Source organism: Ambystoma mexicanum, chromosome 13 (genome assembly GCF_040938575.1).
Source record: "Ambystoma mexicanum isolate Mex_15411 chromosome 13, UKY_AmexF1_1, whole genome shotgun sequence".
Lineage (NCBI taxonomy): Eukaryota > Metazoa > Chordata > Amphibia > Caudata > Ambystomatidae > Ambystoma > Ambystoma mexicanum.
Window position 1 is genome coordinate 196,926,017 of NC_090938.1, and position 21,455 is coordinate 196,947,471.

Here is a 21,455-nt window from a genome sequence, read left to right on the forward strand (position 1 = left end):
CGGTCCCTGTTGTGTCTCATGTGTGTGCTTGTGTGGTCAGCCACACGGGGAGCTCCGATTTAATATGGACATCACTTCCCACCCTCACCGGATGGCCTCAAGTTTCTTGTGATAAATCAGATCATCTTAACTCTGTTTTAGATATAGTTTTTCCACTGAATTTCAAGGGTCTTTTAAGCAAAATGTTTCCCAAGGCTCACTGTCCATGGCCTTCGGCTGTAGCCAATGCCCATGTTGCACCAATTACTAAAAAAGACCAATTCCACCCCCTGTGGCTTTTGGAAATGACCCGTGGCCCCGGCCTACGACTGAGGCCTGTATCCCTTGCCTAGAACTAACCAGATCCCAAAGGCCATGGTCCACTGTCCCCATTGCACCAAGTAAGCCAAAAGAATGGAAACTGTAGCAATGGCCAGTGGGACAGACCTCACTGCAGTGGGCGCCATACCTGGTGTATGCTGGTTGACCGCAGGTGATAAAAATGTGGATTCTCACAGACACTACCTGTTTTATCACCTGATAAAAGCATGCATACTCGAAAGGAATGTATTGAAAATGCTGTCTGCAAAGAATAATTGCAGATGGCACTCACATTTTAAAAAAACGTAGGATAGAAATGAAGAGTAAATGCAATTTTGCTCGGTTCCACTCTTCACTGGTATTTATAAATGTTTGCAATTGCAAGCTGGGGCCACATCAGCACACAACGTATTTATTTATTTTTCCATTTGTTGCAGTGCACTGATCCCTTAGGTATCTAGGCCCTAGTTACATTTGATGAGGATACATATAAAGTACATTGGGGTGGGAAACAAGGGCTCTGTGGTATCAAATGGTACCAACAGACAAGTATACAAGTGCAGGGTAGGATAGACCGTTTGGGGGAGTTGCAGGATCCGAGTGCCTTAGAGTCTTAGCCCAGGGCACTTTTGTTGAAAAGCAAGATTTTCAGGTTTTTCCTGAAGGGCCACTAAGAAGGTTCTTTTCTCAGGGCAATAGGGAGATTCTTCCAGAGATTTGCGGCCATTACAGGAAAGCTCGATCCTCCAGCGGTTTCTTTAGGCATTCTGAGCAAGTGGCTGTTTGCGGATCTTAATAGACGAGGTGGGGTGTATTTTTCCACTCAACGTGAGAGGCAGGCCTGGGCAGTGTTGAGGAGGCACCTGTGTGCATAAGTACTTATGTCCGTCGTCGCCTGCATGCAATTAAAAATGTTTTGCGAAATGTCTCACTTTGTGTTTTTGCACATATTTTGGAAGTTGATTGGGGCCCTCCCTTTGTTTTCGTGTAGATTTACTACAAAAGTAATTTGATTTTACAGTGAAAAGTGGCTTGCATTGTGTGTCGGAGATACCCGGGACACTCCTGCGTCAATAATCCAGGTGGGGAGAAGCAGCCGCCTCCGGGTTCCCAACCTTGGCTCCAAGAACAAAGCAGCTTCTGTGAAATCAACACAGCCGGTGAGTTGGGGAGACCGATACAAAAACGGTCTGTGTTGAAGCCAAAGCTGCAAGCACTAACATTGTATGGTAAAGCAAGATATAATACCATTGACAGAGTGGTTCGGTACTGTGTGGGTGCTCAATCGAAGGTCTCTGTAAGGTATCCAGCTGAAAAGGGGCAAAAGTGGAAGTGAGAAAAAAGTTATATGAAAAAGAAAACAAGTAATTGTGAATCAAAGTGGTCCTGCGACGGGTCAATCAAAATCCTGTGCGCAGTCAAAAGTCGTCGATTTTGATGAAGTAGAGAACATTTGAAAAAATAGATACATTTGGTCCGAGCCCGGTGGAGGGAGTCCAATTGAAGGTTTTGTGTTAAAGTGGGTCTGAGCCCGGTGGGGGGAGGGCCCATGGTGAACAGTAAATCACCCAAGAAGTTGTATATGTAAAAGTGGGTCTGAGCCTGGCAGAGGGGGAACGGGGTGAACAGTAAATCACCCGAGAAGTTGTATATGTGAAATCCTGAGAAGAAAGGAACTTTAATGTTTGTCGTGTTGCATCAGGCCCTTTTACATAAGAGACTTTGAATGGCAAAGAGTCTTTGGCACAGAAGGCCCTGATGTTGAGGTTTTGCACTGCATCTTCATGCTAGAGAAGCTAGAGAGTGTGCTAAGCTCGAGTGTGCCGCTTTGTCCCGTGCTGAAAACATGGGGAAGGGAAGCCAACGGCTTGAATACTTTTCTTTTGCATCACATTGTTTCCCACACTATTTGTATTGAGAATTAAAGGATTGGCAATATGTTTATTAGTATAGGCCCTTTTATTTTGTCAGACTCGACTAGGACTGCGTTATTATTATTTGATGGTCGTAACTTGCTCCCATCTTTAGATTTAGTGTTAGATGGGTGTTTTTCAAACCAAATTGAAGTTCAATAAACCCCCTTGAACTGTGATCACTTGTGTCTGTTTTACCATTTGATACCATGTCTTCCTTACAGTGGGAACCAACGAAATAACGCCCACATGTTGTGTGTTCCTCTTTTCACATCATCTTTCTCAAGCTGAAAATGTTCATCATTTAAACAGGTGCAGAGCAAAAACTGTTGGACAGATTTGTGTCAAATATGGAACAAGTTTAGCACTTATCAGTGCGGATGTTCTGTTTCGTATTTTCTTGTAAATCGATCCAGTATCATTTTTAAAATTTGACAGAGAAGGGGGTGCCACTGGCTCAAAACTCTTTTTTAGATATCTCCCATTGTCCATTGGAGCAACTTAGCTTTTTCAAAAATGAAAATCTGCACTTCATTTTATCAAAGTGAGGTGTTCACTGCAATTTCATTGTATATTTCTGTTAATTTCATTGTAAATTTGAAGTGAATTCTCCCCAGAACAAAAGGAGTTCACAATAAAATATTTTCAAAAAGTATGCTCAAAAACGAATACTGTACCCATTCTCTTTCCCGGCTCCTTATTATCACAAAGTTGCCAAGTGCCATAGCCACAGGCTATACCGGCCAGTGGGCCACAGAAGCTAAAAAGAGAAAAATCCCACATTGTGTAGCATAGAAACATACTGATAATATTGATTATATCATCTGTGATGACATGAAAAGAAGAAAAGGTTCACAGTGGTGTGACATATAACATAACAGACCGCTCGAAATTTCCTGAAACAACGTACGTTGAAGTGATGGTAAGGTGATAGTTTAATGCAACAAAACCCTTGAAATTAGCCAAGTGTTGAAAGCTGTGTTTCCACTGATGTCATTGATGTAATATCATGTGAAGACATCTGGGATGTCATTAGTGTGCCCATGGGTTTTGCAACAGCGCCTCTGGGGTAAGTTGGCAAAGCTTCCAACACTCACTGAATTCCAAAGGTTTTGTTGCATGAAACCATCACCTTAATGTCACTTCAAATATATATTTTTTTACTCTGAATATTTTATATATGTGTCATGTGTGATTGCATGTGTGTCGTGTAAGCAAGTCATGGTGACGGCATGAGCTATGTCGCCTAGCTTAACAAAACTGACACGTTTCTATGGTGTATAGATTCCTCTCCACAATTTTACAATCCCTTACAAAATCTCGACCTTTTGGCTTCTGACAATATTCTGGCTGAATAAAAGGTTTAATTGGAGCTAGTTTAGATACCCACAATGCCTTGCTCATGTAGCTCTGAGCTGAAGGTGAACTTCCAGTGAGGGCTACTGGGTGGCCCCTGTGGGATTCAGCTGAAATAACTTCTCCCATCATTTAAGGTCCCAGGAGGGAAGAGCGAGAGCTGTGCTAAATAAAATAGTTAAGTCAATAAGCTTTGCGATTTAATCCACTGAAAGTTCACATGCAGCTTGGGAGAGCCAGCAGAATATGTGGAGAAAAGTTTGTCGATTTCCTGTAGGATTTCTGGTCCGAAAGCACGTCCCGCACACAGGGTTACTCCCCGTGTCTGATACACTTAGACATGGCGCTCGCTGGTGCATTCTTTCGGGCATGGTTTCAAGTCTTTTCTCCCGCTCCAGCTGGAAGATTAGCGTCTCCTGCTGCACACGATCATAGTAATACATTCTTTCCCGCTTGCATCAGACTATTAGCCGAACGCTCGGCGGACAAGGCCAGGCGCCATCTTCTAATGCGCAGGTCACTTACTGCGCCGGTTTCCGGAGCTTCAATTCATACCGTGTTCCCTGGTAATCAATACGACCTCTGGGAAACTACAAGATATATAAACAAATAAACAAACGATTTCTACAAGAAAGTGTGATTTATCGTGGGCCCTGTAAACAGCTTGCTGACCTTGTGGGTCTCTATAAATGGCCGCCAGGATGGTAGACAAAGAAAAGTAAGCAATGAAGTCAGATGCTGAGAGCTTTGGGGTGCAGTCAGATTCCCTCTGGGCAGGATCTACGAATCCGTTAGATTTATGTCTCAGAGGCAATGTGAATGTATTGAATGATTCTGCATCCTGTCCTTTCCCATCAGACAGTATTATTCAGAGCTTTAAGTGGGCTGGGGCTTACTTGGACAGAGTCCTGGCAGTCTCCAAAAACGGTTCCAGAGCCAGGCCCTGCTGGGGCTCAATGCTGCCCATAAGCAGCACGTTTCTTTTGTTTTCTATACGCGTTTCCTATGTGCGATCGAAGCACCTGGGTCACCCATCAAGTCTTTCACATGTTCCCTGTCCGCTTCCCAGTTTTCCCCTCCCTGCCATCCCCCCGTGACTTCAAAGTTTACTTTAATGAGCCTAAACAGAGAGGGACTGAACAGAGCCATCTCAGAGACTGCATGTTGGTCCTCTGCACTGACAGGCAGAAACGGACAAGCAAGCGCATGGTTCATTCTAAATAGATGCTTTTCTGGAGGCACATGACAGCGTTAATGGCTTGATCACTGGTGCTATCAGGCTGGTGTTCTCTGCTCACTTGGGCCATTGGCAGGGCCAGGGCCACGGCAGGGTGTTGGCTGTTTACAAGAAGAGCAGCACGATTCCAGACAGCTCCCTCTGTCCAGCTCAGCTCTGCTTTGCACACCAGAGCACTGTTCTGCCGTCTTGCTTTATCTAGAAATGATGGGCCTGGGGCATTACCTTATGTGGTAATGCTCTCCTGCTCGGGGCCTATTGCTTAAGTGGTCAATTTGAGCAAAACAACCTGCGTGCTGATTGAGAGTGAGAAGTACACAGGTAACTCATTCTTTTCCTTGGAAGCCTTGGCCGGTGTTCCTGTTAATCTTTCTCTGCACCCTTGATTATTGTTGAATACTAAATAAGTAGGAGAGCTCAGACCCAGGAAAGGCCCATTGGGTTTGTTGGCTATTAATTTAAGGTGGAATAATGAGGTGCATAAAACCCACTGGTGCAAGATCACACAGTTCGCCAAATGCCAGAGCCAGGACACCGCCTCACAATCCTCAATAGAAAACCAAAAAGATGGTTCATCACAAAATTGTGTACAATGTTCGCGTGGATTTCTCAGTTAGTCCAATAAAAGTATTTTGTTGAGACTCTCTTCGCCCATGTCAGGATTTTTTTTTTTTAACAGTACACAGGTGAATATTGCTTAAATCACTGCAAGCCAGTGGTGCCCTACCAGTTTGTGTGCGGTGTGTGCATCCATTGATGTCTATATACACAGTGCTTTGGTTGCGCTGCATTTTCTGTGATCCGGCAAATAATATCTCCTCAAATCTGCAAAAACGCCAAAGCCCAAGTGAACACCCGCAGTGTTGAGTGTGTTGAGATTTGTTTTAAACAGTGCTAAAGCGGGGACTCCAACCCAGGTCGTTAGGACCCGGGGTGAGTTTCGTACCCAAAGGGCCATGTGAAGGTATGAGAATGGTGCCTGTGAAATCGCTTATTAGGATTGTACTGTGCAGGAAATATTTGGATACAGCCTAAATTTAAAAGATGTGCATTTAATGCTGTGCCAGCAACATTATAGGAAACGCTCCCCTTCTGGGTTATTATGCAAGTGTTTATTGTTAATGTTTTGAGAGGCAAAGATGTTTATGGGAGGGGAAGAGAAAAATTCCGTCGTCCACCGTGTGATTGGAGGGATCCCACAATAAATGATTTCCATTTCCAACACTATACATACAGATGTGCTGTCGTATAGTTACATTTGTCTCGGGAAGATAGCTCAGCGGCAACGTGCTCACCTTGGAAGCAAGACCACATGTAGCAATACAGGTTCGATCCCTGGGTCCACGCTTAGAAACCTCTGGGTATTAAGAGCGTTATAAATAACCTATCATTATTGACTGCATTATTCTTGAGAAAAGGGAGTAACCACTTTCCCAACATTACCCTGTATTTCCCTTACGTGTGCTCACTTATTCCCAGTGCTCATAAGCAGATGATGACTAAGGGCCCAATTCATGGAAAAGTGTGCAGAGATCCCACAGAGCCAGCGTGCTGAAACGTTTTTCTGCACACTCCGGGTATTCATGGAATTGTCTGTGCAAAGTAACCATATAATCAAGTCATGACCAGAACGCCCAGACACACCCCACACAATGCAAAAACAGCCAGAACAGCTACCCCTGCATGCTCCCCTTGGTACCGATACATGCACCATTCAAACAGTGCATGGGATACCCCACAAGCAGGCCTGCATCTCGGAGACCCTGCGCAGGGTCCCCCATAACTGTTACCGGCACCCCAACAGCATGCGTCTGATTTATTGTAGCTCAGGTAAAACTTGGAAAATCGCTGTGCGAATCCCCGTAACCCGTTCCTGCACTCCGCTACACTGCGTACGCACATCCCTAAGTTCTTATCACACACCCGTAAATCCTACACCCGATCTTAACTCTGCATGGTGAATCTCATGCGCAATTGTCTGTATGCCTGCCTTCGGGTGGCAAATAGAATGAGGGCTCTGCGTGGCCATTTCCATGCCTACAGTTTTGGCACAGGGATCCATGAATACATATCGTTCCACGCAATAGTGGATGTGCGATGGATTGTCCTGCGGGCCGACCCTTGTAATGCCGACATTTTCCTTTCTTCCTCATTTTCAGAGTTCCACCACCTAGTTCTGCCTTCTGCGCAAGTCACGTCCACGCTCTGCGTGGTGCCTCCCACAAGTCCTTCGGCCTCTTGCAGTGACGTGCCGAGCCTTGTGCGAAGTTCCCCTCAACGTACGGAAAAATACAGCGCAGTCGATTCCATGAATCGGGCCTAAATTGCTGAATGCTAGCAGTGGTGCTGAATGAATACATCATAGTATCAGGCAGTCTCGAATAGATCTGCAACCTGCGGTTCTCCTAATGTTTTGGACTACAAATCCCATCAGCCATATCCAGCTTAGTCAATGGTGAGGGATCATGGGAGTCTTATGCCAAAACATCAAAGAGCTGCAGCTGAGCTTTTTGGATAAAGCCCAGATGGCTTTTAAAGTATTTTGGAGGAGCCCCTACTCATGAACTAATCCACATTTGGGGAAACCCAATATGTCACCCTCCACACGAATTCTTGAGAGATGCAAGACATGATTTTGCTGCAACTACAGATAAGGTGCAGCGGATCAGTGACTTGATGGCAGAGCCAAGTGGTCCCATAAAGGAAATTCCAATACATGCAGCACGGACCTAGGCTGCTATTTCCTGCTATTTCCTGTATTCACCAGCCAGTCAATAACAATGGATAAGTGACCACATCATCGAAGCTTTACCCGGGCAATATGCAATCTACCACAAGACCTTAACTTTTCTGGAGTTTTCACCTTTACTGTTGGGCAGGGGGTTATGCTCGCCCATTTTGGTAGTTCATTACATGCACACAATGACCACTGAAAAGGGGTTGGCATGGCCCAGGAGCAAAGAGATAGAGGAAACACTGGTTAATTATAGTATTACATGTTATTTTTTTCATTTTAAGGTTAGTATTGAAGGGAAGCTGCAGGAGTGAGCTGCAAACTGCTTCCTCCAGACACAGGCTTGCAAAAAAACTGCGCCTCCCAGAAAGCTGATTGGGTGCTGCACCCGAACTGGGTGCTAGTGTGCCAGGTTGCTCATGGAGGAAGAGTACCGAATAATGGTCAGTAGTAAAGGCAAAAATGTTAATTTTGTACGTGGTGATAACAAAAATCTACTATCAATCCAAACACTTTCAAACCTAAGGCAAACCTTATCCACAGATAGCTGGAATAGATGGGCACCTGTGTCACTGGCAGCCAGATGGATATCCAGCGCCTCCATGCCCACGTGCTGTTTGTGCGCTATACAAATGTAAAAATAAATAAATAAATAAATAAAGGCTTGCCAGAGTTCGCGGCATGGAAGGGCAAAGCTGTGAGAACTGAGGCCAGAGGACATCTCACAGGAAGGGTAATATAATATCAGAAAAGGGCATACAAGCTCTTGGAGAAAACAACTGTTCACAAAACATCTTGTGCACAAAAGGTGTTGCTGCTCAAGGAAGACTTAGTCGTCAAGAAGGAAAGAAGTTAGGAAACAGTGAGCCAGCAAACAGGTTACCAGCTGGTTGAGGGCAGAGGCGCAGCCAGGTTTGTCTAACAAGTGGGCCCTGAAGCTAATGTTGCTGGTACCACCGCAGTGACATTAGCATCTGTAAATGCCCGCACAGCGCTGCTGAGTGGTAATTTACAGATAGTGTGTGGGCTTTGCTCGCTCAGGCCCTACCCTGCCTCCGCCTCTGGCAGAGGGGTCTCTTTCACGCCTGCCTTCTCTATGAGAGAGCAGAGCTGAGAAAATGACTCCAACTGGGAAAGACTTTCCGCTACTGTCTGTGCCTCTGGGCCGAACTACTGTCTGTGTCTCTGGGCCGACTCTTGTCCGTGTCTCTGGGCCGACTCCTGTCAGTGTTTTTGGGCCAAACTCCTGTGTGTGTCTCTGGGCCGACTCCTGCCTGTGTCTCTGGGCCAAACTCCTGTCATTGTCTCTGGGCCGAACTCCTGTCTGTGTCTCTGGCTCGAACTCCTGTCTGTGTCTCTGGGACGAACTCCTGTCTGTGTCTCTATCCCAAACTCCTGTCTGTGTCTCTGGGCCGAACTGCTTCCTGTCTCTGTCTCTGGGCTGAACTCCTGTCTGTGTCTCTGGGCTGAACTCCTGTCTGTGTCTCTGGTCCGAACTCCTGTCTGTGTCTCTGGGCCGAACTCCTGTCTGTGTCTCTGGTCCGAACTCCTGTGTGTGTCTCTGGGCCGACTCCTGTCTGTGTCTTTCGGCCGAACTCCTGTCTGTGTCTCTGGTCCGAACTCCTGTCTCTGTGTCTGGGCCGACTCCTGTCTGTGTCTCTGGGCTGAACTCCTGTCTGTGTCTCTGGGCCAAACAGGGCTGACTCCTGACTGTTTCTTTGGGCCAACTCCTGTCTGTGTCTCTGGGCCGACCTCCTGTCTGTGTCTCTGGGCCGAACTCTTGTCTGTGTCTCTGGACTGAACTCCTGGACAGGACCTTGTGGAGAAACGGGACCGGGAAACTGGAACCAGGCTGAAATCCAAGCCAGTCACCTGGAGAAATGCATCCCCCCACTCCGCCCCCGCTTCCCCCAGAGAGGGTCACACGTGCAGTTTATCAATGACCAGACACCTGAAGTTGCATTTTGGCCAAAGTTAATTTCCCAAATGTCAAGAGTTTGTGAGTTAGTGTGATCCGGTCTCTGGTTAGGACACGGGGGTTCACGCTCCAGGTCCCCTCTTGCTCCGTTGCCCACACGTTGTTGTCATTGAAACATGCACGGGGCAGTGCACATACCTGCCGGGCTCTCGAGTTGTCATGGGGCAGTGCGACTGCCACACAATGCTGCGATAAGCACACTTGCCCTCTAGTGTGTCCAGTCACTCCCCCTTTGTGCTAATAGTGTACCTCTTTATTTTCGTCAAAAATCTATCAAAGGGATGCATTCGACTTTCTTGTTAAATTGTGAGCACAACAAACTGACTACAGGCATCTGAGAAATCGTTGAGTGTGACAAATTGTTCTATCTTTACACAAGTTGTATGTGTTTAAACTTCCACTGTGGGGCATGTGCCAGGAGTGCCTGCCCCTGGACGTCAGGGGATTGGTGCATTGAATTGCTATGGTAGTCTATGGCACAAGGGGTTCCTTACTCAATTGCCTGGTTCACTTAGTCTGGAGGGATGCCCAGAGCAATGCCAGTGGTTAAGATTCATTCTAAACCTTCCAGCCATCACCTCTTTTGCTTTGCTATGGCCCATTTAGTGCAGCACAGACAGGCGCCACCACGTGCAGCTTGCGGATTTGCACCACATTAGCTAAGAATGTAGGTGCTTCTGAACGCTACCTGATATACAGTGGGGGCAGGGGCTGTCTGCAACTGCACCCACCCATAGGGGTACCCCTTGCAGCCTCTTGTCCCACTTTCCGAGTGTGCGTGTGTGCGTAGCCGCACGCGCGGCAAGATGGTGTGCAAACACACACCACACAGACTGATAAACTAGCAAACAAAATCAGTTTTCCAAATTTGCATTGGGCCCCCTCACTGCAAATGTGAGCATGTCCCCGTGAAGATTTTGTCCCCTTTAAGATAGTGGAGGTGCTCTTAGCATTATATAGTATCAGCATCAGTGGTTTAAAATGCCACTTGCACCTGGGGTGTTCTTTTTTTTTTTAAAGGCCCTATGGGTGAGGTGACATTGCACGGCAAAAAGGCACTTTGCATGGTTCCATCAATCAGGGTGTTTGTTGGCAGTGCAAAGTCAATTTGCACCAGTGAAAAGTCACTTTGCACCGTGTAAAAAATTCCATGAATCAGGCACTAAGTGTTTAAAGAAAAAAGATTCCTTCTTGAAACAAAGCAAGACTTATAAGGAAAAGTACATGGGCATTGCAAAGGTCCGTTTATTAAAAGATATGGCCAGAATCCCAACACATTTTTTTTTAATGCAAGTTATTAGAAGTGTCAGCAGTCCAGGTGTTCTTTTTCACACCTTTGCACATTTCCGCTATGGTGTTAGCCATTTGTGAAACGCGTTGCTGGTCCCACAACACAAAGGAGGATATGGTTTGAAGTCAAAACAGCTGCTACTCAGGAAATCGTTCATTGGGGGCAGGAAGGCTACAGGGAAGGGATGTTTGGCTCCAGCGGTGCTGACCTTATCCCAGCACAGCCTGCCCTGGGACGGAAGATCAGCCCGGTCCCTGCATGTTTGCACACCAGGCCCAACTTTGACATAACCCTCATTGCAAACGTCTTTACTGTTAACGCTTCTTGCAAAAAAACAAAATCTCTTGTGCACACAAAAAATAAACGTAGAGCCATACAAATGGAGAGAACTCCATCTCTGTTCCAAAGTCCAAGCTCTTTATTTTAAGATGCCGGGAAATTATTAGGTTTACTTAAAACTACCTCTATACCTCACCACCGATGATGACCCTATGTTGGAACTGGTAATGGGAATAGTGATGAATATTTATAGAATTATAGTACCTATTGGCGTAGCAGGAGCCCCCTCAGCCAATGCGGTGCATGGGGCCCCGTCACCACATGTTCTAGGCGGGGGGCCCTTGGACGTAAAAAATAAACTGTCTTTTTTTTTATTCACTCCGACTTCATAAAGAAATTATTTAAGTTTCGGTTTGATCACGTAAAAGAAATAATTTTTCAGAGTGACTTCAAAAACAAACGATTTCTTTTTGAAGTCATAGGGACCCCCCCCCCAACCCATGACATGGAAGCCTCCAGCTCTGATGCGCATGGCGGGAAGAAGTGTTCTAGCTGCAGGGTGCCGAAACCTCGCTCATCGGACCAGCTGATGAAAAAAAAAAGGTAAGCAAATATATTTTGTGTAAAAGTGTGTGCGTGCACGTAAGTGTGTCGGTGTATGCATATAACGTAATGTGCCTGAATGAGTGGGTGATGATGCATGGGTGGCTGTCTGGGTGTTCATGTGTTAGTGTATTGTGAAAGGGTGCACATGTAAATGTACGGGTGGCTGGGTAAGAATGTGTGTGAGTGTATGGTGAATGGTGTGTGAATGCGTGCATGCTTGTGTTTATTGATTGGATTACTTACTGGTAATGTTCATTGCTCCTAGCCCTACTCTGCCTCATACACAAGTACTGGGACGAGTTAGAGGGATGGTAATTCCTGGTTTATTTACTCTAATCTGCATTACTCCTTGTCCCACTCTTCCTCATCCAGTACTTACCTATGAGGCATGGTGGAATGAGGATAAGGAACGTGGAGTTAATTATGGGCCGAGGAGATGGTTTTGGGCATTGGGATAATGGGTGGGATGGAGAAGGGATGTGTGGGTTGGGCAGGGGTTGTGCACTAAATCGAAATGATCATCCATGTCTAGACTAAGCAGAATGAAATGTATTATTAGTGGCTAGACTGGCATTTTGGTGCAGACAGTTTAGTCACTTTTTACTGTGGTTTGACTTATTCTTTCTGGGCATCTCCGATAAAGCAGTCCTGCTATGTTTAATAAGCTGGCCAGATTGTCATTTGGGTGCAGCGATTGTAGCTGTTTCTTACGACGGCATTGTATATTTTTTGGGGCATCTGTGATTAAATAACTATGATAAGTGATATTGCTTTGACTGGCATTTTGGTGCAACCAGTGTAGGTATGTCTTACATGTGGCAAGGCGTGATTTAATGTAATATGTTTATTACCTCTCTGGACTGGTCTACATTGTGCAGCCAGTTCTCCATGTGTTCCTTGTGGCATGGCATTTTTAATCAAAGCTTTTATGTTCTTGCGCACTCTTGGATGACTTGCATGTATTGGATTTTTGTATTATGTGTTTCCCTACAAAACTATTGCAAACGCTCTGGCTTTTTAGCCAATATTTCTCAGAAAGTGTGCTGTATAATGCATTAAAACACATATCTATATTTTTCTCCTAGTGCAGTGTGCTGTGTGCCCCTGCAGCAGCATGATCATTGTATGTATTATGCAAGCGTGGCTGTCTAGGCTGGCCCGCAGTGTGGCACGACCCATGAATTGATGGCGAGATGGGGTGGGTGGCCTCAGTATGGCTTGCAGGGGAGCCCTCAAATGTTGTGCATTGCCACTGATAGTACCATTATTTATGTTTTATCCAGTCTGTTGCTGACCCTATTACTGGAGACAAATGTGCGATACACCTCTTAAGGCGCTAGTCCACCGTAAATTGTGGAAGGGATCCAATGACGTCTGCAATAGAAGCAAGTAGTCTTAAAGCCAACATGTCTGGATCTTTAAGTGCCTGTGTTTCTGGTTGTATTCTGTTAGGAATGCTTGTCCAAGTCCCATCCCCTATTTTCATTCTGAAACTTAAACTCAGAACTACATTTCCCGGATTGCACAGAAAAAAAACAGGACTGGACAAGCATTTCCAGAACGGAATGGACCATGTTGGCATCCATGTTTAAAACACTGCTCGGCAAATGGTCAGTATTGTGAAGGGGATTGCACCATTCAGAAAACTAGGCCGGGCTAGACCAATCGAAGGTGTACATGCCCTCACTGAGCGAGAGTAAATGCAAGCTTCTAGTGAGAGCCATTCCACCTGCCACAGAGTGCAGCACTTTCAGATCTTATCTGAATGACGTGCAATGGACACATTGGCACTGCGGTGCATTATCCTAAATGCCCTGACAAATGGATAAAGACAGATAACCTTATCACCTCTCCCAGCAAAGTAGCAACATCTGGGAGAAAGGTACAGCAAAAGTGTACCATAAAAACAGTGTCACCTTTTAGGTTTTAAATAATGCTTTGCATAAGAAAATAATAAGGAACGTTCATGAACCTTGAAAATATCTACATTCAAGATCATTAATGCATTATAACGTTAGGCCTTCACATTTTAGCAATATGGTTTATGTAGCCACCTGTGCAATGTGTATAACTTCAATTTAATTCCACGTAAATAAGGCTGATTGTGCCTTTGTGTCACATATCGCACATACACGGCCAAGCAGAACAGGTAGGAGCCTCTAGCTATAGGATAATGAAGCAGCACCACATCTCATATGAAGGTACATGGTTTCAGCCTACGGCAGGTGGCTACATTCTTAAAATCGTTGTTTTACCGAAAAAACTCATTGACATTTTTTGGGGGCAAATAAAGGTTTGGGGGGAACGGAATAAAAAAAATAGTAAAATGAACGGGGGCTTGGGGTGGGAACCCCTGGGTTGGAACCACCCCAAAAAGAATTTTTTAAAAATGCTGATGAGTTTTTTTTGTAAAAACGCCTGCGGCAAAACACCCGTTGTAAAAACAGGTGTTGGCGAAATGGCATGGAACCGCAACTAACATGCTAAAGGCCTCCACACTCCTCCTCACCCTGCCACAAACAGTTCCCAGGTCTGTCTTAGAAAGTCTAACTTAGTTTTTACACCTCCCACGTCACTGGAACTGGGTTTACTTGTCCACCTCCAGTTCTGTGTCAAAAGACTTCTCTGTTTTGTGTTTTTCTTCTATTGCATTTGAAGACGAATACCCCATTGGCTATGGAATTCAGGAGGGCGCGACAAATCATGTCCACTGATCGCAGCCTTCTGCATTAGCAGCATCTCATATTAGGCACTGTAATTCCTTTGGTTCAGAGAGTGGGAGGGGTCTTCTGCAATGGTTGTTAAGATACAAAATTGTCTGTTTGGCACTGGATGTTTGTGGATGATTCTTAGCACACACAATGGAAACTATTTACCTTTCCTTTGTCCTTCACAAGTAGTATCAGAAATGTATCATATTGAGTTTCCGAGACTACTTTTGAGCTGGTCTACTGCGAGTATGTCCCTTTGTTCACTTGACATCTGTATCACACCGCCGCCCAACCCTGACTCCGACTTGCTGTAGTTTGTGGTTCCTCACTCCTTGCAGGGATCCTAATGTGCCAGGCCCGGGAAAGCCCCTTAACACACATGCAGTTTGGCGGTCTTGATTTCTTGCACCACAAAGGGTTCTTCGGGCTTATCATAAACAGAGGATGATTTTTATGGTTTCACTCTCTCTTTGATTCCTTGAAAGGTACACCCACATGTGTAGTTTTTATTGTTAACTCCACATTTTGAACCTTAGTGAATGGCACCTGAATTGTACTTATGTTTACCCCAAGAACGAGTTCTCAGAGTTTCCCCTGTGAGTCGTCAATTTTACATTCAATGGCCCACATTACAGTTTTGCCAGTATCCTGTCGGTAATTCTGGAGGGATACCGCCAAAACTGCTTTACCGTTTCTACTGCCAGATATCCCGGTATTACCGGAATATTAGGGGAAGCAGAGACACCAGTAAGCTCCCATTCCCATGGAGTTCCATAGGACTCCATGGGATTGGATTGCTAGAATTACCGGCACCGGTAGTCACAGTGCCAGTGATTTCTGCATTTTTTTGGTAGTAGGTGCCTGAACTCCCGGCAGGTCACGCTTGGCGGTAGATCACTGCCCCCACCAGCAAACATGTGTTTCCTTGATCTGCAAAAAATGCTGGTGCTGGAATTACCAGCATTTATTCTGGCTTTCTTTCTGGACCTAGGAACTTATAATGAGCCCCAGCGTCTCCAATTCAGTTTTCTTTTCAGATTCCATCTCTGGTTCAGTTTTAATGTATCAATATTAGGAGTCACTACAAGAAACACCCACTTCAACTCTGAAATGCGCTGATGCATTCAAGAGTGTTGTAGGAAAGACTGGTAGTGATACATTGTAACAGCTGAACCGACTGAAACCAGAAAACATAGAGTGGAGAGACTCACTCTAAAATATCTCTCAACAAAGGCACATTGGAGAAGCCAATAAGATATCCGTACAAGCCTGTTACTGTTCTCTGATGAGAACTTGAATGTTTTACAATTTCATGGGAATACCCACTTTGAACGTTTCTTTACTATCAGCAACATTTGAAGAATTTCTGCAGTGTTGGAATCAAGATGGCGGCAGAGGGAAGGTGGGTCAGACCATCGCAGGGAGATGGGTCACAGAAGGAGTGCAGAGGAGGGATCAGAAGGATAAGAGGTCAGGATAGGAACGTAGTGTTGCATAAAGGTAGAAATTGAAATAATATAGAAGACAAATCAGTCCTAAGAAGAAATACAGACATTTAAACATAGAGTTATGCTTTTGGAAAAAACAAGTCTCTAAGAAAGAATCAGTCACTTGGCAGAGCCTGTCACGTGATTGATACCTTTTAGGCCCCACTGGCATTTCTGGGTGCAGAGACTCTAGTTATTTACATTTTCTTAAAGACCAGTTTCAACTTGGTTGAAAACAACAGGTGCATATTTAGGTAATCAGTCCATCTTATAATTAGCACAAACCTGAATATTTCAGCTGTGCCCTATTTTAACATCAATGCCAGTGTCTATGGCAGGGTCTCTCTGAATTGTTGTCTGCAAAGACACCATTTCGTTTTCAAAGAGCCCAGGAAGACCCTGGGGCCTCTTTCCGGGAGTGGGATATGGAGGAGCAATAGGGGTCAGGTGTGAAGAGTGCAGTGAAACGAGCAAGAAGGCCTGCTGACTGTGCAAACCTGAAATGTTTGTCAGACTGGCAGATTTAGATTCTGTTATTGGTCCAGCAAAAGAGGAAAAAAAAAAGAGCAAAATAAAAAATCAAGTAAAAAAAAGATATTAGGGAAAAACTCAATAAAGGTGTTGGAGCATATATCAGTGGCACATGTTAGTGGGATTATAACGTTTGCATGGTTTCATATGCATTTGGAATACCGTAAAACATGGTTCCTTCATTAACGTTTGCATGCATTTTCCCCAGTCTCTCAAACAAGACATTAATCGCTGACAGACCCCAGAGGTGCAAAGGAATAGTTTGACTTAATATTTCAGATGATGACTGGATTATTAGAAATTTAGGACACGACCCAATAGGTTGTCTAGTCTAAACTATCAACAGGCCTGGGCCAAACACAGTCACATGACTGGCTACAGCGGTGGCAGACCTTGCCCTGGCACTACCTATCATTTATTGCCAAGCGCCTGTCAAGAATCCCTCATAGGCCAGTCAATGGTCCAGTCATTTGGAAGAATCTCCCTTTCTGACTCCACTAATGGAAAACCTTTGACCCCAGGCCTGATCCTCTCCCAATGGATGCCCAGGTACCTGACCCTCTTCCAATGGATACCCAGGCACTTGCCCCTCTTCCAATGGATGCCAAGGCACCTGCCCCTCTTCCAATGGATGCCCAGGCACTTGACCCTCTTCCAATGGATGCCCAGGCACCTGACCCTCTTCCAATGGATGCCCAGGCACTTGATCCTCTCCCAATGGATGCCAAGGCACCTGACCCTCTTCCAATGGATGCCCAGGCACTTGATCCTCTCAAAATGGATTCCAGGCACTTGATCCTCTCCCAATGGATGCCCAGGCACTGGACCCTCTTCCGATGGATGCCGAGGCACCTGACCCTCTTCAAATGGATGCCCAGGCACTTGATCCTCTCCCAATGGATGCCCAGGCACTTGATCCTCTCCCAATGGATGCCCAGGCACTTGACCCTCTTCCAATGGATGCCCAGGCACTTGACCCTCTTCAAATGGATACCCAGGCACTTGATCCTCTACCAATGGATGCCAGGCACTTGTAGTGGTGGTCAATGCCGCGTTCCACATTCCACTCACTAGTGATTCTCTCAGTTTGATGATATTCTCCAGAAATGTAATGACATGCTTTCTCAAGATCCACCAATATCTGCAAATGTGAAGCATATCTTGCGTCTATTTTCTCTGATCTCGTGTGTGATTCGGTCATGCCGTCAGCGGTTGGTGCAGCCACGTCACATATCTCCTGATTCATGTAGTCTGACTTTCATGATGCCCACTCTCTCTTTCTTCTCGAGCCATTTCCTTGGTACTCCCTGAATGATTGACCTAATTAGAAACCCCATGATAGACGGGGACAGTCAGCCCCGCCCCTCCCCACGGGCACCCACAGTTATCCCAAATAGCGACAGAATGCATTTAAACTTCCCAAATCTAAAAGAAAATTGGGATCAGTGCCCTCATTCTATCCAGGAATTGATGTTGGGCATTAAGCTATGATAATTGTATACCTTCTCTTTCCAATCCATTTGGGCTGTTGCATACTATTTGAGAGGCCCCGGCCAGTGAAGCACATTAACCTGTATCTATGGAAACACAATTGGTCCCTAACCCGAACGATAATCCCATCACCCTCGGTGAAACAACCCATTCCCAGAACCAGGACCCTCAACTCACCCAAGTCCATGAAGCTGATCTCGGTCACGTCTGAAATGGTGATGGAGTCGTCGCAGTCACCGTCGGAGGAATCGTTCTCATCACCGTCTCCTTGCTGAAGCCTGTGAGGAAGCATGAAGACATGGGAGAAACTTAAAATGAAATCCATCCAGGAGTCAGCTGGAGGGGCACATTCCTGCAATAAAATGCTCTTCAAGGCTAAATATGGACCCCATTATTTACTAAACAGTCATAACCCCACTCCAATAGCCTTGACGACTTCTAAGCACTTCCACCATATTAGCATATGCCATAGGTCATTAACCACAGTTCATAAATAGTGGAGAGCCAATCATCTCCATGGATTGCTGGTCATTAACTACATGGCTTTTGACCTAATTTGTTGTGCCAGTTTGTGACTGTGTCATTGTCTTTTAATTTGTTATCTTCATTTGGTTTCTGCACGCACATCGTTTCACTACACCTACTGATTTCTTATTTTAAACTTTCTCACAATGAACACATATTTCCTGTTTGTTATTTAGGGAAACAGTCCAGAGAACCACATTTTTCAAAATGTATTTTCGCTCGTGTTCTTATTTCCTTATTTTCTTATGTCGCATGAAATAAAAACAAACATTATAATTCACATGTAGTTATTTTGTTACTGGACAGTTCTTTGCTTTTTAGTTTTTTTTTGCATCATGTGTTTATCTTCTCTGAAATGTGCCTTAATATGTCAATGACATTTATTTTATTTGTTATTTCTTTCTTTATATATTTATTTATTCATTTAAATCTTTCATAGCGCGTTGGCCCTACTCAACAGCTCTCTGCTACTTCGACAGCACACAGTAGTCAAAGCAGATTGCCATTAGCCTTTTTTCCTCTTTTATCTCTCTAGACGACAACAACGTCAAAATGGTCAAATAACAAAAACGATTGACTGGAAACGCATGCAATAACATCAATAACGTTACATTAATCGTGGAAAGGTCTAAGGTAGAGCACTGATTCTTCATCTAAATTACTTTCATGTTCCATAGCTTCACTTTGAAACCACTGCTGCCCCAGGTCTGCATTTCGTGGCTCTCGTGGTCTAATCTTGCGCTTGACTCCACATACTTCGGCTAAGCATACCTGTGTCATTACTAAAGGAAACGACTGAAAGAATTGTCTTTGATTAAAAGCTGGATCCATGAAGAGATGGGTGAATGTGGCTTCAGTGAAGATAGGAGGACTGCAAGTAGCGTTGTGGATCATTGGCTAACATGTGTACTTACAGGTACATGTGCAGCCCACCCCCTGTTTGTTCCAGGACAAGACTGGGCAAAGTTTGTGTACTGCTTACATATCTGAGCCTGTAGAAGTGACGGATTTCCTGGCAATCTCTTTCATGATCCGCATTAAAGAAAACCCCCTTCCCACTCTGCCTTGCTGCTTTTTAAAAATATTTTTATGTTATCCAAAAATCCTATTACTTGCGATTTATGTAATGTCAGAGATGGCCTCAAGAATACACCAACTCTCGACGATAGCATACTTCAAACATAAATAATTGTGTTTGCTCCATTAGGACTACATATTCGTGCAATGAATGCTGGGAATTGTAGTAAGGAACATACACTGTGTCTAAAGGATGCGTGATCGTAATTCATTAGGAACTACAGATGTGGCGAAGACACTTGCAAAATGCATTGTGTTGACCAGACCAAGAGGTTGTGGGAGCGGGAGGGCAATGCAGGGGGTAAACCCCCCGATTTTGAGTAAATCCCACCAACGTGGGAGAACGTGGGAATGGGCAGTGGGTGGAGGTCAGGGTTCGGGCTATTTCACACTCATTGAAGGTCACGACAAATCATCTTAAAAACACATCATTCTTGGTATGTGACCTTCAACGGGCAACCTATAGACATAGAACTGGAAAAAATACTGCCTCCAAACATGGTAATCATGTCAATCAAAAGACCTTTGAATTTAGTTACTACCGTTATGATATATTGAAACATATATTGTATACCTTGCTTAGCAGATAGAGTTTTAGGTGTAAACAAATTTGATTTATCACCTGACTGCACACACTGCAAGGGTTGGCTGACAAGTTTTCATGGTAAACAAAATGGCAGAATCCCAGGGGATGTTCGCAGCTGGCTGATAGATTCTGCCTGCGTATCCCAGTCACCTGATTGGCCAGATGATTTCTGCTGCATGCAAATATGGACAATCACAATGCAATCTAACATCATAAATAAACTCTCAATATTGTCTATACTACCACTTCCTTACTATATCAGAGCGCTGTGAATACCAAATAATTCCAATATCCTCTCACATGGGAATTGATTAATCAACCTCAGAAGCTCCACATTTGTAAGTCTGACCTGCCGGAATATCTGCCTGCAGTCTGAAAACAGGACTCATCCATGAGCTCACAACCCAACCCCCTTGGACTAGAAGGTCGAATTGGGGGAGAGAGGGTTGCAAAAGATGTACTTTTTAACAGGATTTCAGAATGTGGACATTTCAAAATGAAATATGGTTTGCCAAATTAGCAACTGAAATGAAATGTTTCTTAAGGGCGGCCTGCTCTGGCTGCCAACCTTCCACCCTTATCTGTCTGCCCAATACAGTCCCTTAAGCCAACTTCCTTCCATTACCAGCACACCTCACTCCCTTGCCTGCCCTCCTACTTCCATTATCTGTCTGTCCAACAGACTCCCGTATCGCTCTGCTCACATCCATCCTTTAACTGCCTGCCAACCTACCTCCCTTATCAGCCCACCTCCCTCCCTTGCCTGCCCACCTATCTTCATTATTTGTCTGCCCTGCACACTCGCCTAGCTCTCTGCTACTTCCCTCCCTTATCTGTCTGTCCAACACATCACTTATCTCTCAGCCCACTTTTCTCCCTTTTATGTCTGTCCAACACACTCACTTATCTCACAGGCCACTTTCCTCCCTTATCTGTCTGTCCAACACACTCACTTATCTCTCAGCCCACTTTCCTCCCTTTTCTGTCTGTCCAACACACTCACTTATCTCTCAGCCCACTTTCCTCCCTTATCTGTCTGTCCAAAACACTCACTTATCTCTCAGACCACTTTCCTCCCTTTTCTGTCTGTCCAACACACTCACTTATCTCTCAGCCCACTTTCCTCCCTTATCTGTCTGTCCAACACACTCACTTATCTCTCATCCCACTTTCCTCCCTTTTCTGTCTGTCCAACACACCACTTATCTCTCAGCCCACTTTCCTCCCTTTTATGTCTGTCCAACACAATCACTTATCTCTCAGCCCACTTTCCTCTCTTTTCTGTCTGTCCAACACACTCACTTATCTCTCAGCCCACTTTCCTCCCTTATCTGTCTGTCCAAAACACTCACT

General features: G+C 45.0%; 1 protein-coding gene across 7 annotated transcripts in view; it reads right to left on the minus strand.

Annotated features, from left to right (window-relative positions):
- NAV1 (neuron navigator 1) overlaps nt 1–21,455 on the minus strand; it is a 999,939-nt gene that overhangs the window by 611,596 nt on the left and 366,888 nt on the right. For all 7 annotated transcript variants that reach the window (XM_069633622.1, XM_069633627.1, XM_069633626.1 and 4 more), the window contains exon 3: nt 18,092–18,192. In XM_069633622.1, the coding sequence (XP_069489723.1) occupies nt 18,092–18,192 (101 nt within the window). The remainder of the gene's footprint in view (nt 1–18,091; nt 18,193–21,455) is intronic.